A 20,119-nucleotide genomic window follows, 5' to 3' on the forward strand; every position below is an offset into this window, starting at 1 on the left:
GTCAAGCTCACCCTCACTAAAGTCTACATTGTGCGTTCCAGCAGGCTCCAGGTCAGCAGTGGGGATGTGCCAGGTCGTCATGCGTGCTTCTGTTTCCAGGCCAAAGCCATCGAGATGGCTGAGAGGCATCCAAAGGGAAGAAGGTAAACAAAACGAAACATTAACATAAAAGGTACAATCAAATAAACAGATGAAATAGTAATTAAAAAAAAACATTTCCAGAGCACAAATGTCTGCTTAAACAAGCAGACAATATCATGAAGTAACTCCAGCACAACCCATTGTCCAAAATGTCTCTCTTATAACCATTTGTAAACTTTCACAACGATTCATTCTGAAAACCTGCTCCACGGACATTTATTATTCATGGCTTCCCAAAACAATGGTAACATCCTCAACATATGAGTCCCATCCCAAAGCTCACCTGCCAGTGTAAAGCTGCACCAGGCAGTAGACCAAACAGGCAAGGAAGTCATGATCTGCGCTGTGTGGTCCCATCAGGAGACTGCGCTGTGTCGTGATGCCACGCAGGCTGTCCAACACCTGTACCTGTTGTGCCACAGTTCGGTGTGGCCGGGAGAGCTGGTACAGCACTGTGCGGTTCAAGCACTGGTGTAGTATGTCAGCGGCCAGGCCAGGGGACCGTCGCTTGCACTGTGCACCATAATCACCAGGAAGGAATCATTATGTGGTACAGGGCTAGAATACAAGCTGGACAATAGCATGACAAGAATCCTTGCACACGTATTGATCCAAACGCAAGGCACAAAAAGCTCCATATTTCATTATGCAACGATGGACTGATTCTCAATATAGATTTAACAATTTAACCATGACAACACAAGTGATGGATAGGGAATTTGCCAGCAATGAAATGAGCATCGGCCGTGAAGAGTACCTGCGACACCAGCTGTAAGATGAAGTCCACCACCACCTTGGAGTCCCTCGAAAACATACCATGCCAAAGCTTGTCCACCATGCGCTGCACAGCATACAGTGTGTTGGACACAAGAGTACTGTGACTGCCCCCAGAAGCAATAGGTGCCGCTGCCTCTTCACCTGGACAGAAACAGCATTATATTATATGAATATTGTATTATATGATGTAACAGCACTATGTTAAATGGAGATATGGTGAGACCTATTTTAGTCATTTTGGGGTTAAAACACTACATGTACAAATGTTACCCTATTTTATTAATCTTCTGGGACGTTTCGTTTTGACTTTACAGCTCCGTGAGCGTGCCAAAGTATGATGCCCAGCCGAGCGTCAGATGTGCTGATATCTTCTTTATTTATTAGGCATCCTACGGATGTAAATGAATACTCGTTTTACTCTGCACATGTTTCACTTCATGTGCAGTGAATTTCACCTCCCTGTGCCTTGTATTTTTTTTTAACTCTTCTGTACACCGTCCTTGAGGCCCAATTACGTGCCACGGTCTACATTTTGATCGACACGGATTTGGACAAAAATTTGTGGAGAGCTTGGGTATGTGACAAGGATGAAACGATTAGATTTTGGTGAAGACCCAAATCTGGATCTGGATCTGAGAATTGTTTTAAAGTGATTTTTCACCATTGAGAGATGGGGCCAAAACGACATGGAGGAGCATATCTCAAAATGTTGTGGACGGATGTGACTAAACTTGGTGGACATGTTGGGTATGTAAAAGGGAGAATTATTTCGATTTTGGTGAAGATCCGAATCCAGATCCGAGATTTTTAAAGTGCTTCTTCACCATTGAGTGATGGCGCTAAAACGATATACAACATCCATCCATCCATCCATCCAATGGGACCATACTCTGTGCAGAGTGTTGGTGCTGCCTCAGCAGTCTCCTTGGCTATTGGGCACAATCCTGGACGGGTCGCCACTCCAACACAGGATACCAGCAAGCTGGCACTCATTTTTCCGTCCTTAGAAGGATGTCAGGCAGAGTCAACCCTACCTGGTATTAATCAACAGCCAAGTGGGATTTGAACTCAGGATCCTTGGATCCCAAGTCCTCCACCCGAACCATTAAGCCAACACCAGGTGTGCGTGCGTACACGCACACACACACACACACACACACACACACACACACACACGATATCTCAAAAAGTTGTCGATGGATTTGGATGAAACTTGGTGGACAGATTGGGTATGTAACAATGAAGAAATGATTCGATTTTGGTGTAGACCCGAATCCGGATCCAATAATTTTTTAAGTGATTCTTCACCATTGAGAGATTGGGGCAAAAACCAAACGTAGTACGATATCTCAAAAAGTCGTTGACGGATTCCGACGAAACTTGGTGGATGAGTTGGTTCAGTGACGTGAACAAGCTCATTCAATTTTAGCTCAGGTCCGAATCCAGATCCGACCAATCAGTGGGATACAAAACGTAAACTAATCAGCTTGGTGGAGGTGTGTGCTCTCCCGAGTACCCTTCTCGTGTTTTAACTTTATCAATTCGCGATATGAAACCTATTCACTTCATGCTCAGCTTTTAAGGCCCAACTTTGGTGCATTCACGGTCCAGCGCTGGGACATTAGGGGGGATTGTATATGAATGGGTAAATGGGGTAGTGTAGAGGAAGAAGTCAGTGAAGTGATCGAGGAGTTGGTTTGCAGGCATTAACTGCAATGGGCCATCTCGATAGCAACATAACCATCATGGAATGTCTTGATTTTTAGCATGTTCACATGAAAATTTATGGGAATAAAACAAAAACATACAAATAAAGCATTCATCTATGGCTCCTGTGAAGCCATGATGAAGGAAAGAAAAGCAATGGTATTGCTTTTCCATAAGCTTGGTGATGGCAGTTAAGGTGGCTGGCATAAGATCTTAGGGTCTTGATTTTGAGCCCCTGTCATGCTGCTGAAACAACAACAGGTGGGTTGACTCAGTCTCTCATCCTTCCGAGGTTGGCAAAATGAGTACCAGCTTACTGGGGTAATAAGCCATTCGAGTATCTTACGTCGGAGTGGCAACCCATCCAGGACTGTACTGTACTCCTTAGCCAATGAAACTGCCTCGAGAGCCCTGTGTGCCTCGTGGCGTGAAAGGAATGGAAGAAGATTGCTTTTCCATGATGTGAAGCAAGAAGTAATACGAATGCATTGAAGCATAAAGGACGATTTTTAACAATATTCAGGACGTTTTATGATTGGCATCAGTATGGTGTGTTACAAAATGTACACTTTGTTTAGGTTAAAGCATCTCACGTGACAGAATGGCTTGTTAGCTGAGTGTTAGACTACACACTACTTTGACATTGTCTGTTTGATTCCCAATGCAATAGGAATTGACGACAAACTGTTACCGTGGTACTTTGCATGAAGGAATTTTGGAGGAATTGTTTTGTTGAATGTCTCTTCTGATAGTACTTAACTGTGGACACTAAAGATTCCATAGTATTATTTGTAAAGTGTAAGCCAAATGTATCATGGTACAGAAATAAAATTATAAAGGATTGCCTTTCTGCTGGAAATGCAATGGCAAACCATTCAGTGTTTTCTATGGCAAGACAGACATGCTTTGGCAGCACAGACTCTTCATTCAAATGTATGGCATAAATGTTGTACGATCTAAACCAGATTGCGATTTGTAAAATTTTCAGTGGGGTGGGGGGAATTGGAAGGGTTGGGGGCAGATAAAGTAGACAGACATCAGGGTTTTTTTGTTTTGTTATTTCTGACTTTTACAACTTACAAGCTATACATAACAATGGTGACATCAAGCTGAAAAGATGGAATGATGGAATGAAAAAAATTCCCCAAAAGATGGAATGAAATGAGTTATTGGGGGAAAGGGGCCATTGCCCCCATTCCTCAAGTGGTACGATCATGGGGAGCACAATTTAAGGTGAGGGTATGGTCACGATGCCACATGACCATTTTGGTCTGGATCCAGTTGTCGGTTTATGAGAAGAAGATTGTTAAATGAAATACCAATATTTGGAGCATAACCACCCTTTAACCTGCTTTATAGGGGCACATCCAGATGGGGAGCACAACCACATGAGAGCTTACTGTCCTGATGCATTGTACCAAATTTGGGCCATATCGCTCAGGTAGTTGTAGAGACGATGTTTTAATGAAAATGAGAGCTTCAGGGAGGGGGCCGATGGCCCCCTCTCTGGGGGAGATATGGCCATGAAGAGCACAACTTAAGGTTAGGGCATCATCCTGATGCCTCGTAGCAAGTTTGGTCTGGATTTGTCTGACAGTTTCTGAGAAGAAGATTTTTGAATAAAATACCAATATTTGTGGCAAAAAACGCCTTTCACTCCCTTTATAAGGGGTGCATCTGGATGAGGAGCACAACACTATGAGACCTTGCTGTCCTAATGCATCGTACCAAATTTGGTCTATAATCGGTCGGGTAGTTTGTGCGGAGAAGACGTTTTAGTCAAATGTTAACGGACGTGTGTTCACATGGGCAGATGGCTGGACACCAAGAACCTACTCCATGAGCTTATTTCGGAGAAATAACATAAAATATTTTGCTAATATATTTCTCACACTGAAAAAAACAAGTAATGAAACAATAATCTTGGAACTATTTAAGCTCCACAAGTCGATTCAAAACTTATTACCACTGAAATCAGAGTTTGACATGATAATAAAGGATTTTTTTTAATTTTGGATCGAAATGCAGGAAGATGATGATGATGATGATGATGATGATGATGATGATGATGATGATGATGATGATGATGATGATGATGATGATGATGTAGTTGATTTTCATTGGTTAATTTGCCTTGTTTCGTCGCATACAGTTTTGTGACATGATAATAACGGACAAGTGGAATCCCATCAAATCCACTTTATACAGCCGAATACACCATGATCCGGATCCAGTGAAACCATACTCCATTGCATTTTTAAAAATCATGTTTACCACGATATCCTGCTGATCTTCTACTGTTTGTGTGGTTGGAAGAGGCTTTTCAAAATCAGTTCATACTCAAAAATAATACAGCGTACATTTATCATTTTTAAATGTCAGATGTTAAAATTTTACGAATTCAATCACCAATAGTGCAGTGCCAGGGATAAAACAAAACAAAACAACCAGAGCCAGCGAAATCTCCCATCAAATAGCACCCTGAATATAACCACAAAAAAGAGAAGGGGGTTTGGTATGTTTTAACTTAAAGACACCAAATCCCCTACTTTTTAAAAACTATTCCTCAACTCAATCAATAGCAAATAGCGATCGCTGTAGCAAACAAAATAATTCTTAAAAGTATGACACAATTTTTATCAAAATTCAGGGAAGAAAACTCCTGATGTGGTATCTCACCTAATAGGACATCCGCTGCAAGTAAGTGGTTAATCACGCTCATGAGCAGGTCTGTTTGAAACTCCTTCTGCTGAGATTTTGTGGAACGCTCTGGAGAAGCCTGTCAGTCAAAGGTAATGTCACAAAATCAAGCTTATTCACCTTAAAAAAAAGAAACAAAACATTTGCTTTACACATGCATGCCGATTAACCACTCATGTTCATGTTGTGAAAAGGGTGACTTATGCGTCCGCCGACGAAGTCCTCAGTGGCATTATGTTTTTGGGTTGGCCGTCCATCCGTCCGTGCTAATTTTCTCTGCAACCGCTCATCCGATTGACACACAATTTTCACTATAGCTGTACCTACTCATGTGAAATATTTTAATGATAATTATGACATCATAGGTTACGTGGTGTGGTGGCCATGTTGGACAAAAGGAAAAACTTTGAACCTCTGTATCTCCAAAACCGCCCTCTAGGAAAAAATTGAAACTTAGCACATTTCAAGTACTCCCCATGGGAAACAAGTGTGATTTTTTTTGACGACATCATAGGTGGCTTCTTTATAACATCATAATTGCTTTATCCGATCAGTATGAAAATTTTTGAGGGTCATCTAGGGCTAAATTGTATGGAGGGGGAAAAATTGATGATGTCATCGGTCAGGTGGTTCGGCAGCCATGTCGTTTTGAACATAAAAAACCTTCAAAAATATTCTCCAAAATGGCTGAAGAGATTGAGGCAAAACTTTATAGATACCATCACCGATCCATGAGAAACAAAAAGTTATCCACCCATGACATCACAGGTCACATGGTTTGGCAGGCATATTTGATTTACCCTAAAATATATTTTTAAAATATCTTCTCGAGGAATGGCTGGACAGATCGAGGTGAAACTTCACACACATGTTCCTGAAGTGTTGGGAATACCAGGGTGTTCACGAATAATAAATAGGTCACATGGTCTGGCAGCTAGATTGGATTGAATAAAAATCTTTAAAAAAAAATTCTTTCACTTGAACCGCTTTATCAATCTACGTGAAACGTCACAATTATGATCAATTTGTCATGGGGAATATATGTTTAAAATTTCAACCTGTTTGGATGCATGTTCTAACAGCCAGAATTATTTAATATTTTGAATCTGGGTTCATGGATTTAAATCAAACTTAGCAAAAGTATGCATAATGATATAATAATGTGGGCGGAGGCATATGTGGCGATGTCGCAATGTCAAAATGTGCCCTTCTAGTTAAATATATAATTAGTTTAAATCACTGTGTATTAGTTGTGTCATGATAATGTTGTTAAGGATGTAAATATGTCATAATATTGTTAAGGATGTAAATTATAATTTTTTTCAGGGTCATCGGGCTATGCAGGGAACATTTTAAATGTCCAAAACGTTTCTACTCAACCTGCCTGAACAATATTGGTCTGAGGTGTGCATCTGAGACATTTCAACATATATTTGCATGAAGCAACCTCTGGCTTATTAAAATATGATCATTGCTTGAGCATGCCGACTGATCGGTGGGTGCCTTGGCATGGAGATTAAGGGTGGAGAGCGGGGAGGGCGACTTTGAGCTGCACTGGAAGGAGAGGAGAGAGAGAGGAGGAGATTGGTGGGAGGGATTGAGAAACGAGTCATCAAAGTAAAATCCACGTGGTTTATTCAAGGCAGAGTTGATGATTTGGAGTGAGAATTTGAGAGTGGAAAGGTTTTGCTGGTGAAACATTGGCTTTGGATTGATTATGCATGGCCTGAATGCACGAGTCCTGTCTATGCTTCTGCACTGCTTCTCCATCACTTTTGGAGATGCCAGCAAGCCAGTATAGCCACTGCAGTGCTTTACATACCATGGATACCTTCAGGGCTCTCCTGCAAGTACCAACTCAAGCGAAGTCGATGGCTGGCCATCACAAATCCCCACGCTTTTCACCTCAAGCAAAGTTGAAGGATGGCAAAACGTTCCACCAGGAATGACCCAATATAAAATTTTGAGTAAATTTTTTTTTTTCAATTTTGACCCGTGACCCGAATTCCCCAACCCTTGGGGCATTATTCAGGGGTCAAACCCAAAGCAGTTACATATTTCATGTGTTGACTGCGTAAACAAAGTTTCATTTTAAAATGTTTCAAAATGTGCCCATAACTGTATTTTTTGACCCTGCCCCAGGGCCTCAAGCGGTGGGGCCAAAAATTATACTGCTCTTGCACCTTGTTGCCATGTGTTGATCATAACTACCATGTTTGGTGAATTTCTGCATACTGCATCCTCCAGTCAGGCCTGATCCCTTTTGCTGTCTCTTCTCTTATTAATCCATCCATCTATTCCATCCATTGGGAGCATACTCTGTGCAGAGTGTTGGTGCTGCCCAAGCAGTCTCCTTGGCGATTGGGCACAATACTGGAGAGGTCACCACTCCGACACAGGATACCAGCAAGCTGGCACTCATTTTGCCGACATCGGAAGGATGACAGGCAGAGTCAACCACACCTGGTATTACTTCGACAGCCGAGTGGGATTTTGAACTCAGGATCCCAAGCCCACCACCTTAACCATTAAGCCAACACCAGGCATTCTTATTAATCCTTCTAAATTTTATTTTATTCCTTCTCCTTGTTCTTTAGCTCCTCCAGCTGGCCCATAGCTTTATTATCCCCACATTTGATAAAAACATGGGATATTGTAATCGGCTATGTCTATCTGTCTGTCTATCTGTATGTCCGTCCGTCACGCTATCTCCTCCTAAATGGTTGTGCAGAAATTCACCAAACTTAGTAGTTATGATCACCACATGGCAAGAATATGCGAGAGCAGTATAATTTTTGGCCCTACCCCCTGGGGTGTACTCAAAAGGTCAAAAATCAAAAAATGCAATTAAGGGCACATTTCAACATTTTCTCAAATGAATCATTTTTGCAGTCAAATTGGGAGATGCATGAAATAAATAACGATGTTTTTGGATTTGAACCAAGCGTTTATGTCCCAGATGATGGGGACTTTGGGTCGTAATGGTCAAAACAGAAGATTTTTTTTTTAAACTCAAAATTTGATATTTGGTCAACGTTTTGCCATCTTTCAACTTTGCTTTAGGTGGGAAGTGTGGGGATTTTCCAATGATGTGCTGTCGACTTCACTCTCGTAGTTAATATCCCAACACTTTTTCAAAAAAGGGGGGGATATTGGAATCGGCTCCGTCTGTCTGTCTGTCTGTCCATCACGCTATCTCCTCCTAAACAGGTGTGCAGAAATTCACCAAACTTGGTAGTTATGATCAACACATGGCATGAAGATGCAAAGAAGGTGCAAAGAGCAGTACCATTTTTAGGCAGGGCAGGGTTAAAAGGTCAAATACCAAAAATGCAATTACAGACACATATTTAATGAAACTTTGTATATAAAATCAAGATTGGAGGCTGCATGAAATATGGAACAATTTTTGGGATTTGACACACGGTTCATACCCCACGGGGTGGGGACACATGGTCAGAGGAGTCAAAATGGAAATTTTTCTGAATTAGTTATTATTATGAGATATTCTATGTTTTTTCTCTCTGTTTTTTTTTGTAGTTTACTTCCTTGTATATTTACAATAAATTATTGCTCTCAATTTAAGATGGTGTAACGCGTTCACATCTGTGGTGCAATTGGGCTGCAAATTAAACCACTTGGGAGGTTAAGAGAACAGGTATTCACTCAACCTGTTGAGTTACTCAAGCTCAAAATTAATGTAACTCCACAATTGAAGTGTTGAAAATCCTCACCCATAGGTATGCTACAGTAATAACAAAACAGTTTGTGACATATAAATGCAAATATTATGGCTTATTTAGATATCCCACCTCCAGTAAGATGTCAAGTGCGAGCGTTTGTTTGCTTGCCAGTGTTTGGCACATGTTGTCCACCACAATGACTCTTGCAAAGTCCAGGATAATCTTCCGAGCAGGATGGCAAGCCAGATAAGCCTTCCCTGCTACACTCATGCACTCAGACTGGCTACGATTCATTCCCAAACATTCAGAACTTCCAAGAGATCGGTATTCATCAGGGGGGGAGTTGAGCTCAGCCTCCACCAGATCCGCATGCTGTGAAGAAGGAGCAGGGAAAGGGAAATGAGGCAGAGGGTTGAGTAGTATCAGGTGTGTGTGTGTGTGTGTGTGTGTGTGTGTGTGTGTGTGTGTGTGTGTGTGTGTGTGTGTGTGTGTGTGTGTGTGTGTGTGTGTGTGTGTGTTTGTGTGTGTATTTGGCCTGGTAATTGAGAGAGAAAACATGATGCTGGGAGGGGGGAAATATATTGCATATGTGGGAGGTGGTTACACGATACTAGGGAGGTTGGGGTGGAGGGAAGATAGACGGTGCAGGAGAGAAACTAAACAGCAACATCAGATGCAAGACATGGCACATGGATAATTTCGCAGTTGAGTCTTGGTTCTTGAGTCATTATTTCATTTTGTGTCTGCACAAAGCTCATTCCAACAAAACAATTGCACGATTTCAAAGTGATCTGTATAAAAAGTTTACATAGCCTTTCGGTGTTTAAAATTTAGCTGTCATAATAAATTTCATGAATTCATCAGATACACATCAATACCAGTAAATTGCTTTACTTAATAATCACATCCATTTATGTGTAACTTAACGATTAACCATCTCAACTCAAAATTCCTTCTTTGGAGTGGTTCTTCATGCTTCGCATCTGAAAGAGTAACCATGCTTTCATTAAGAATCACTTTTACAAGCACATGCTTTATCACAGCACAGGCAAGCCACCATTTGAGAACAGAAGGTGGATTAAATCACAAAACGTGAGTCAGGGTAAGATGCTTCAATCAATCAAAGACATCAAAAATGAGAATCCACTTAATAACAGGACAAACAACAACGCGTTTTTCTCAGTACTTCCATCATCAATGGATGAGTCAAACAAACACTTTGTTCATCAACAAGAGACGCAAGGCTACCGACCCACATCAGCTACTTCATTATTCTTTTCTCCCGTATCAACAAGCTGCTCACTCTCATTGTCCATTCTACCCATATTCTTCCAGTCTTCTAAGGTGGATGCAAATCATCATTCCTGTCTAATGTGATTATTTATGAAAAATTGTATTCTTTGCAATGCTATGCTTTATATTAGCTGTTGGTTCCATCAAATCATTCAGTTTACTTCCATAAAGGGATACCTGATCATCATGGTATCATAAAATACAAAATAATTGCAATCTAATCCTTTCAGACATTCCATATACAACTTGAAGGGCACTCAATAGAGCACATACCTCTGCCACACAGTGCCTGATCCACGAGAATATATCGGGCCCAATACATGTTTGAGATATTGTGCTATATATCCTTTTTGGCCCTATCTCTCAATGGTGAAGAATCACTTTTAAAATTCTAGTAGCCAGATCCGGATCCGGATGTTCACCAAAATATCTAATCCGTTCATCCTCGTCACACACCGAACCTGTCCACAAAATTTCATTCGGATCCGTACACAACTTTTTGAGATATCCTGTACACAAACAAACCAACAGACAGAAAGGAGTGAAAACATAACCTCCTTCACTTTCAGTGGCAGAGATAACAAAGTACCAGTATCCTGCCTCTATCGATTCAGAAGTTCATTCCTGTTTGTACATTTCTTTCACTGTCAACACACAACTCAAAAATATTAAAGCAGTCAACACACCATCTCGGACACAGGCCGGCTGTGTAAGGGGTAGAGTGTGGCAGCTAAGGCTGGCAGGAAGTCCGGGTGGCTCCATAGAGGTGCTATATCAGGAACGTTGTGGTAAAGTGAGCGAAAAAACTGCAAGAGTGTCACTGGGTATTCACGCAACCAGGAGCCTTCTTCCTCCGACTGCCATGGCTGCAGGATGGCAACACAGCACAGGATAAGTATGATAAAACTGCAGGTCGATACGAATTTTCAACTTCAAAATACATTACTAGTAAATCTAATCAAAACAAAACTATTAGGGATTTATAAGCTTTCACCATTGTAACCAACGAATTGGAATTTCTCATCAGAAGTAAGTTGTTGTAGTTTGTTGTTGTTGTTGTTGTATGTGAAAAATGTAAAGGAACACCAAAAGCTATGACATCATCAGGGAGGAATGAGCTGAAGAAGTTCACTTGCTCCTGAAGAAACACTGCAGATAGCAATTTGAGGAATGAAGAGTCTGCTTGGACTTTGAACTCTATTTCTGCTTGTAAAATGCAGAGTAATGCATGTGCATTGATAAATGTTCAGGGAATATGTATTAATAGCATTGGCAAACAACAACAACAAATTGTGTGCTTCCTGCTTCAATTAATGTGCTGAAAACCAAGATGGCGGCAACTGCTCGATAACGAAGAGGATGGAACAGCAAATAACTTTGAAATGCTTTGTCCTTTATGGGGCAGGGATACCATCTGTCCTGGAACCCCTTGATGTAGACCTTAGTGAAAACACCTGCCAGGATTGCTTGACCATCGCCCCATACAAGAATGGAAAAAGCTTAAACTGGGATTGCACCTGTGTCAATACTTTCGCCAAATCACATGTTTAACGGATGGAGCGGCTGCCAAGTTCTGAAATGCAATAAATACGCCGGCCTCAGCCAAACTCATTTATTTGAATCAATTGCCATCGAAACAACCACAATGTATGGCCGATCTACATCTTACATCTTCATCCGAGAAGGCTCGTTGCATCCACTGGCGATATAAGGCAACCGGTCTGGTTTAAGCAGCGACTGAGCTTGGCCGTCCAGTGGGGGGAAATGCCATTAGTATTCTGGCTTCGGCGTGGGAAAAACAAAACCCCACATTTACATCATTTTAAAATCTGTTTTTTTTCTGGGATAAATCAATCAATCAATCAATCAATCAATCAATCAATCAATAAATCGCATCAGGGTAGAAGTAGCCTCCGCATGATATCATCTGTTTTACCCAAATATCTCACAGTGCGAAGATCAACATATAGTTCACCATCAATTACATGTGAATGTCAATTGTTTGGAGTCAATAATCTTCAGCTGTGAGGCATTCGTACATCACTCTGCTTGAAATGTGTTTCACTGTTAGCTGCCATTTTGAACCAGCGATTTGCCTTTTGTCTCGATTTGGCAAAATTAACATGAAACTGGCCATATTTCAGTGCTTGAGTCAGCTACACTTCTGTCATACACATAACATGAACTACAATTATTTATTTTAAAACATTGCTTTTGTTTATTTTATGATAATTGTGATGAAACAAGATCATATATGATGCCCATGAGAATGATGTTCTATGTATTTTTGGATTACACTTTGAGTAAATGTTATATAAACTCTCATAATTTACCTCGCCAGTGACATTGCTATGAAAGGACCACTCGAGTTTTTTTTTATGCAATGGAATAAAAAATCTGAGATACAGTGGCCTGCAAAAACATTTACCTACGACCAATAATTCCACATTTATATGAATTACGAATAATGTAGAAACAACATTTCCAAATGAACTTTTTCTATTCCGAACTAAAGAGATCAAACTAAACGTTGTTGTCGTTGAAGGAGGTTACATATCAGGAATACCTGCAAAAAAACATGTACAAATCAAAACTCACTGGTTGTAAAAGTATTCAGCCCCTGAGGTCCGCACTTGATGGAAACACCTTTTACAGTAATGGCTGCTACGAGTGTTGTTGGGTAGGTCTCTACCAGCTTTGCACAGTGAGGTGGTGAAAACTTTGCTCATTCTTCACATTAAAATTTCTCGAGTTCTGCCAAGTTTGATGGGGATCATCGATGGACTGCAATCATCAAGTCTCGACATAAATGTTCAATTGGGTTCAAGTCAGGACTTTGAGTGGGCCACTCAAGAACATGTATTTTCTTCTTCTTCAGCCACTCCAGTGTGGCTGTAGCTTTGTGCTTCAGATCATTGTCCTGCTGAAATGTGAATCCCCAACCCAGTTTCAGATTCATGGCTGACTCAAGCAAGTTTTCACCAAGGGTTCTCCTGTACTTTGCACCATCCATTGTCCATTCTGTCCTGACAAGCATGCCAGTCTCTGCTGATGCAAATCAGCCCCATAACATGATACTATCACCACCATGCTTGACAGTTGGGATGGTGTTGACAGGGTGATGTACAGTGTTCGGCTTGCATCAGGCATAACACTTTGAATTTGGACCAAAAGTTCAATTTTTGTCTCATCTCACGCAAAACTTTTCGGCACATGCCTGCAGTATTATTAAGATACTTTTTCCACAAACTCCATTTGAGCTTTTAAATGTGTCTTTTTCAGTAATGTCTTCTTTCTTGCCACCTGTCCATAGAGGCTAGCTTTGTGAAGGGAACGGGATATTGTTGATTGATGAACACCGACATCCCTCTCGGATAAAGAGCCTTGCAGATCTTTCAACGTCATTGTTGGATTTACAATGACATCCTGAACCAGTTTTCTGCTTGCCCGGCTGCTGAGTTTGGATGGGTGACCTGATCTGGGTAGACTCTGGGTGGTATGATAAGTCTTCCATTCTTAATAATGGATTTCACTGTACTCAAAGGGATAATGAGTGACTGAAATATTCTTACAACCCTCTCCTGAATGGTGCTTCTCCACCACATTATATCTGACTTCTTTGGAAAGCTCATTGGTCTTCATGCTTGTCTTGTTGGTTGACCAACTGAGTTGCACCTTCAAACTCCTTAGATAAGTGGGAGAGCTTAATTTTTAAGCTAAACCACTGATTACACACACGTGAAACCTATTATACTTATATTGTAACCTTTCAAACAAATAATTATCCTAAAGTGACTTTGGGTTAATTAGGAAAATAGTTTCAATACTTATGCAACTGAGACTCATCTGATTTTCTCTGTTAATCTGACTTATTCACATTTTATCTGCATTTTTTAGCTTTATCACTTTGAAGTAGTTTGTGAAGAGTCTATATATTAAGGTTGATTTGAAAGCATCATTAAACAAGCTCAGGTGGCAACAAAATGTGAAAAATTTGGAGAGGGTTGAATACATTTGTAGGACACTGTATCTCTGACGCAGTTCCTCCTTACCTATTGCGAAAAAGTACCAAGAGTATATATAACACGGATCATTTTAATAAGCACAATTACAAGATTCGAGTTTAATAGCTTCACTCAAAACAACATTAAATAGCATATTTTTCAAATACATTTTTGTGAATGTTTTTCATTAATCTAATCTTTCCTACGCCATTCCTGATACCTCATTCAACATGCTCCGCAACATGGCAAGGAGGAGCAAGGCAGCTTCAGCACACATGCTGGAAACAGATAATGTGACTGAATGATCGGCCACACTTGCTGGGATCCCAAAGGCGTATGTCCAGATCGAGTCGAGGCCAAACTGGATGGAGTCAGGAGGGCCGAAAAATGGCACATTATGAAAACATTGGCAAGCATGCAAACAGGAATGAGTAAAACATGAACAACGACTTCAAGAAGTGTAAAATTATTCTCCAGAGAATGGAAATTAATTGAAAGAAGTAGGCCCTATAGTTTCAAAATTATGGTGATTGGTCAAAGAAACATAGTGCACCCGAAAGGTAGTCAATCACCACGAACATGCCTTCACTGTTGAAAAAATTCCACTTCATTTTTCAATTATGGGATTAATAAACTGCATGAGGATCAAATTAACAGCTCTAAAGTTATGGACAAGAGAAAATACAACTGAACCTGGGTACATGAAGCTGCTAACATGTCAAAATGCCAAATTTCAGGATGGGTTATTAATTATCTTTGTTTGATTCATGCTAATTGATGAAATTGTTTTGAGTTGTAAAAGAAATACTGAATCCAACAGTGAAAATCACAATGGACTTAGTGGCGAATGAAAGACCAAAGTCTTTCTTACAAGTCAAAGTGCAGTGACGTATGAAATCCTGGTGCTTAACATGGATATCTGGTGTAAGAGTCGCTGTATTCATGCAAAGAAAAGTTATTTTGTTTTTTTTTCAATATTCTTGTTGTTCTCGTAAAACATTTATTAACCTGTGGTTTTTCCATTTGGCATGGCAGCGGCCTTTGGAGCAACAGTGAAATGAGCAAGAAGTAGATTTCTGGAATACTTGTGTGACGAGGGAGAAAGGCCTGGAGCACAGCAAAGCCTGGCAGGTGTGTGGCTTCCCGGTTTATCTCACACATCTGTCCTCGGCTCCCACTCCAACCCACGTTTATGCCTGTTTGAGTGCATTTACAAATGGGAAATTCAAAATCTTAACAGCTGCACTAATCATATGTCATGATTAAATCTAGATGCATATTTCACTTTTGTTTGATCATCAAAATAAGAACAATAGCGAGGGGAATAAAAACATCTTGGTGAAAAAAAGAGCACCCAAAAAGCCATTCACACAACATATTTCAACAGCATCAGAAAAGTCACCCACCAATGGGAGAATTGGTGTCACACAAGCTGGAAACTACCAAAAAAAAAGGACCAACATTTCTGCCAGAATTGGCTGGCACAAGACTGCTCCTTCATAGTTGAAGTGAAAAAAAACAACCTTTTTATTCCCATAATCTATATATTGAAGTAGCCGGAGTTCTCTGTCCATTTGTCCCTCTGTCTGCCGTACTCTTTTAACTGGGACATCATTACAGCATTACATCTAGCTCTAGGCTAGGCATCTATGGACTTGTACACCATCCTGGCATCCAGCATTCAACCCATCCCGTCGCTTCGCCGACAGAATTTAAACCAGAACCCATATACCTGCCACTGACTATCTGATGTCTGTTGGTGAAGGGCTGAATGCCAGACGCTAGGCGTCAGGATGACGGATTTAGTAAGATGGCAGTGGAGTAAGGCTGTATTATGTGTGAGACATCATTACAGCGTCATGTCTAGCGCTAGACTCGGCCTTCATGGCGGTGACTTATTCATGACTCAATGAGAATTGCATTTTGTAACTTGAAAAAAAAAGGACGTACATCTGATCCTTGGGAACAAAAAACAAATTCATAACATTGTTTTTTGGTGAACAAGTTTTTGTTTTTTTTAGAAAATAAGTGCACACGACTAAAATTAATGTTGGGTTGTTAGCAATAAACTAAATGTTTCTGTAATTTAAAAAAGTTGCAAACATTGTCAATAAACTGGATTACTGAACTGTAACATATACAAGTTATGTTGTCCAACAACCATCAGTGAAGTGACAGGTTCAATGCTCATACAGTATAGTTGTAAAGCATCCTCTTCCAAGAATTACAAACAAGGTCCAAGCAAAAGTGAAAAATTTGTAAATAGCTGTAAGTGTATGCTAACAGCTTGGGATACAGAAGGCACCGCTTGTATACAGGAAGACTGTCTGGTGGAAGTGCCATGAGATGTGTATATGTGCTCAAAAATAAACACAGCTGCCATATGGGATGATCGCTGCCTATAGAAAGTCTATACCCCCTTTCAATTTTTTTCCCCACCTTTTCCTGCCTTATAGCCTGGAATTAAATTGGATTAAATCAGACTTTTTCACCTTTATTTACACATTGTAACCTACAACTTCTAAGTGAAAAACAAATTCTACATATCTCAGAAAATTAATTAAAAATACAAAACTAGAATATCTTTGTTGGATCAGTGAACACCTCCCTTATAATAGCAATTGTAAATGAGCTCATGTGTACCCAATCACCTTCAAAATCAACCACCAAGTTAATTGGTCTCCACCTTGTGTTAAATTATAGTGATTCTGATTATTTCAGAATAAAATCAGCTGTTCCTGTAGGTTTCATCTGCTGGGTAGTGCATTTCACAGCAAAGACTCAACTATGGGGACCAAGGAGCTTTCAAAAGACCTCAGGGATAAAGTTGTGGAAAGGCACAGATCATCGGATGGGTATAAAAAATATTTCAAAGGCCTTGAATATCCCTTGGAGCACAGTCAAGACAATCAATAATAAGTGTAAGGCATTAGGGAACCACCAAGCCCCTGACTATATCAGGCTGTCCCTCCAAACTGGATGACCAAGCAAGGAGGAGACTGATCAGAGAGGCCACCAAAAGGACAATGGAAACTTTAAAAGAGCTACATGCCTTTATGGCACAGACTGGTAACTGTGTGCATGTGACAACAATATTCCAAGCACTCCACAAGTCTGGCCTGTACGGTACGGTGGCAAGAAGGAAGCCATTAACCAAAAAAGCCCACCATGCGTCGCATTTTAGAATGCAAAAAAACATTCCAGAGATTCTGAAGCCATGTCGCAAAACATTTTGTGGTCTGATGAAATCAAGATGGAACGTTTTCGCCAAAATGCAAAATGTTACGTTTGGCACAAACCCAACACAGCACATCACCCAAAGAACACCATCCCTACTGTGAAGCATGGTGGTGGCAGCATCATGTTTTGGGGATGTTTCTCAGCAGTGACTGGGGCACTTGTCAGGATAGAAGGGAAAATGGCAGGAGCAAAATACAGAAAAATCCTCGAGGAAAACCTGCTGCCCTCTGCAAGAAAAGTGAAATTGGGATGGAAGTTCACCTTTCAGCATGGCAATGACCCGCAACACACAGCCAAAGCTTCACTGGATTGGCGAAGTAACAAAAAGGTTAATGTCCTTGAGTGGCCCCGTCACAGCCCCGATCTAAATCCAATGAAAATCTGTGGCGACTTGAAGATCGCTGTCCATCAATGCTCCCCACGCAACTTGGCTGAGCTTGAACAGTTTTGTACGGAAGAATGGGCAAATATTGCCCAATCAAGGTGTGAAAAGTTGGTAGAGACCGATCCAAACAGATTCACAGCTGTAATTGCTGTCAAAGATGCTTCCACCAAGTATTAACTCAGAGGGGGTGGACACTTATCCAACCAAGATATTCTAGTTTTGTATTATTCATTTATTCACTGAGATTAGTAGAATTTGTTTTTCACTTGAAAGTTGTTTGTTACGATGTGTAAATAAAGGCAGAAAAAGTCTGATTTAATGCAATTCAATTCCGGGCAATAAGGCAACAACAAAAGGTGAAAATTTTGAAAGGGGGTGTCGACTTTCTATAGGCAGTGTAGCTGTCAAAAACTGCAAATGACAGGAAATAACTATAGCTTATTAATATCAAGGCCTGTAAAAGTATTCATCCAGTTCCAATAATAATGCCACATTTATATGAATTATGAATTATGTAGAAACAAGTTTTCCAAATAAACTCTTTTATTCATCACTGAAGAGATCAAATTAAACACTGTTGTTGAAGGAGGTTACATGTCAGGAATACCTGCAAAAAACATGTACAAATCAAAATTCACTGGTTGTAAAAATATTCAGCCCCCGAGGCCAGTACTTGGTGGACGCACCGTTTGCAGCAACGACTGCTACGAGTCATTTTGGGTCGGTCTCTACGAGATTTGCACAGTGAGATGGTGAATTTTTGTTTTTTGTCGACTTAATTGAGGCTCGTATAAGAGCTAACACACAGAACATATAACAATGGGAGCAGGAGACAAGAGGGGGCAAGAGAGAAGTGCAACAACAGGAGGGAACAGGGACATTAGGAGATCTGTGGAGGACCAGAGGGAAGGGAGATGGTAAACGTGGTAAAGAAGATGGACACAACAGCTTGGACTTTCAGTAAGGAAAACAGGGAATCTGAAGGAGGTAGGGTTGGGGTGGGTTAATGGGGGTTGAAAAGATAATGGTTTTGGATGGGTAATATATGAGAGGGTGGTGAACAGCTGTTTTAAAGACCTGGGATTGAAGAGGGAAGAGTGGGATTGAAGAGAGTGTGAGAGTTTGTTCCAGAGGTGGGAAAAAGGAGGAATAAAAGAATGATGATGACAAGTTATTCTTGATTTTGGCAGTTTCACCATAAGGGGGTGACTGGCAGATCTTGAGCACCCTGCAGAAATATAAGGGGGGGCAGAGCGCAGACAGAGCAGGTAGTGCAAGGCCTGAGAAGAGTCGGTGGAACACAGAAAGACCACTGACCTGTCTGCAATGAGAGGGGAAGACCAAGAGACTCAGCTTCATCGCAGGAGATAACGATCCTAAAAGCCTTAGTTTCCACAGCGTGAAGCCGAGCTTGGTGTGAGGTAGGTGCACCATCCCAAAGGGGAGAGAAGTACTCCATCAAGCTGTGGATGAAAGCTTTGTATGTGGTTAAGAGTTCAGGTGTGCCAAGGAAGGACTTTGCATGAAAGAGGATGCCCAATAGGCGACTGGCTTTGGAGGCCAGCTTGGAAATGTGGCTTTCCCAAGAAAGATCATGGCAGATAGTGAGACCCAAAAGCTTGAGAGAGAGAACTTCTTCAAGAGGATTGTTGGGAAAATAGATTGGAGGGTTTCCATATGGTCCATTTGGAGAGACATAGTGAGATTGTCAGGATTGAAAGACATTCTCCAAGTGTTTGACCAGCTTGTGATTTTGTCCAGGTCTGCAGAGTGAAGAGGCTGCTGCTTGCCGATCTGAGTGATGAAATGGTATGGTAGAGGGTGGAGTCATGCATAAAAAGTTAAAGAGTATTTTCCAAAGAGCCAGAGAGATTATTAATGAAGATTGGAAAAAGCACAGGGCCCAGAACACTGCCTTGAAGAACTTCAGCCTGGACAGGAATAGGAGAAGAGAGAATTCAATGAAGAGCCACGTGTTGACTATGACAGGAGAGGAAGTTTGCGAGCCATGAGTGGAGAGTCATGGGATACCATAAGAAGTGAGTTTGGTGAGCAGTGCGGCATGCCAGACCGTATCGAAAGCTCACGATATGTCGAGGGAGATGGCTCTGATGTCATGTCTGGCATTGTGGACATCCATCCATTGCTGGGAATACAAAAGCAGCATGTCCAGGATGGAGTGACCTGGT

The 20,119-nt window shown here is 40.9% G+C and overlaps 1 protein-coding gene across 6 annotated transcripts in view; it reads right to left on the minus strand.

Moving 5' to 3' along the window:
- WDFY3 (WD repeat and FYVE domain containing 3) overlaps positions 1 to 20,119 on the minus strand; it is a 343,927-nt gene that overhangs the window by 143,837 nt on the left and 179,971 nt on the right. For all 6 annotated transcript variants that reach the window (XM_085897990.1, XM_085897992.1, XM_085897991.1 and 3 more), the window contains 8 exons: positions 15,314 to 15,501; positions 14,526 to 14,666; positions 10,988 to 11,167; positions 9,138 to 9,380; positions 5,305 to 5,404; positions 899 to 1,059; positions 425 to 654; positions 12 to 118 (listed from right to left, as the gene is read on the minus strand). In XM_085897990.1, the coding sequence (XP_085754116.1) occupies positions 12 to 118; positions 425 to 654; positions 899 to 1,059; positions 5,305 to 5,404; positions 9,138 to 9,380; positions 10,988 to 11,167; positions 14,526 to 14,666; positions 15,314 to 15,501 (1,350 nt within the window). The remainder of the gene's footprint in view (positions 1 to 11; positions 119 to 424; positions 655 to 898; positions 1,060 to 5,304; positions 5,405 to 9,137; positions 9,381 to 10,987; positions 11,168 to 14,525; positions 14,667 to 15,313; positions 15,502 to 20,119) is intronic.

Source organism: Eptatretus burgeri, chromosome 10 (assembly GCF_056783735.1).
Source record: "Eptatretus burgeri isolate ZD-2024b chromosome 10, Ebu_testis_v1, whole genome shotgun sequence".
NCBI lineage: Eukaryota > Metazoa > Chordata > Myxini > Myxiniformes > Myxinidae > Eptatretus > Eptatretus burgeri.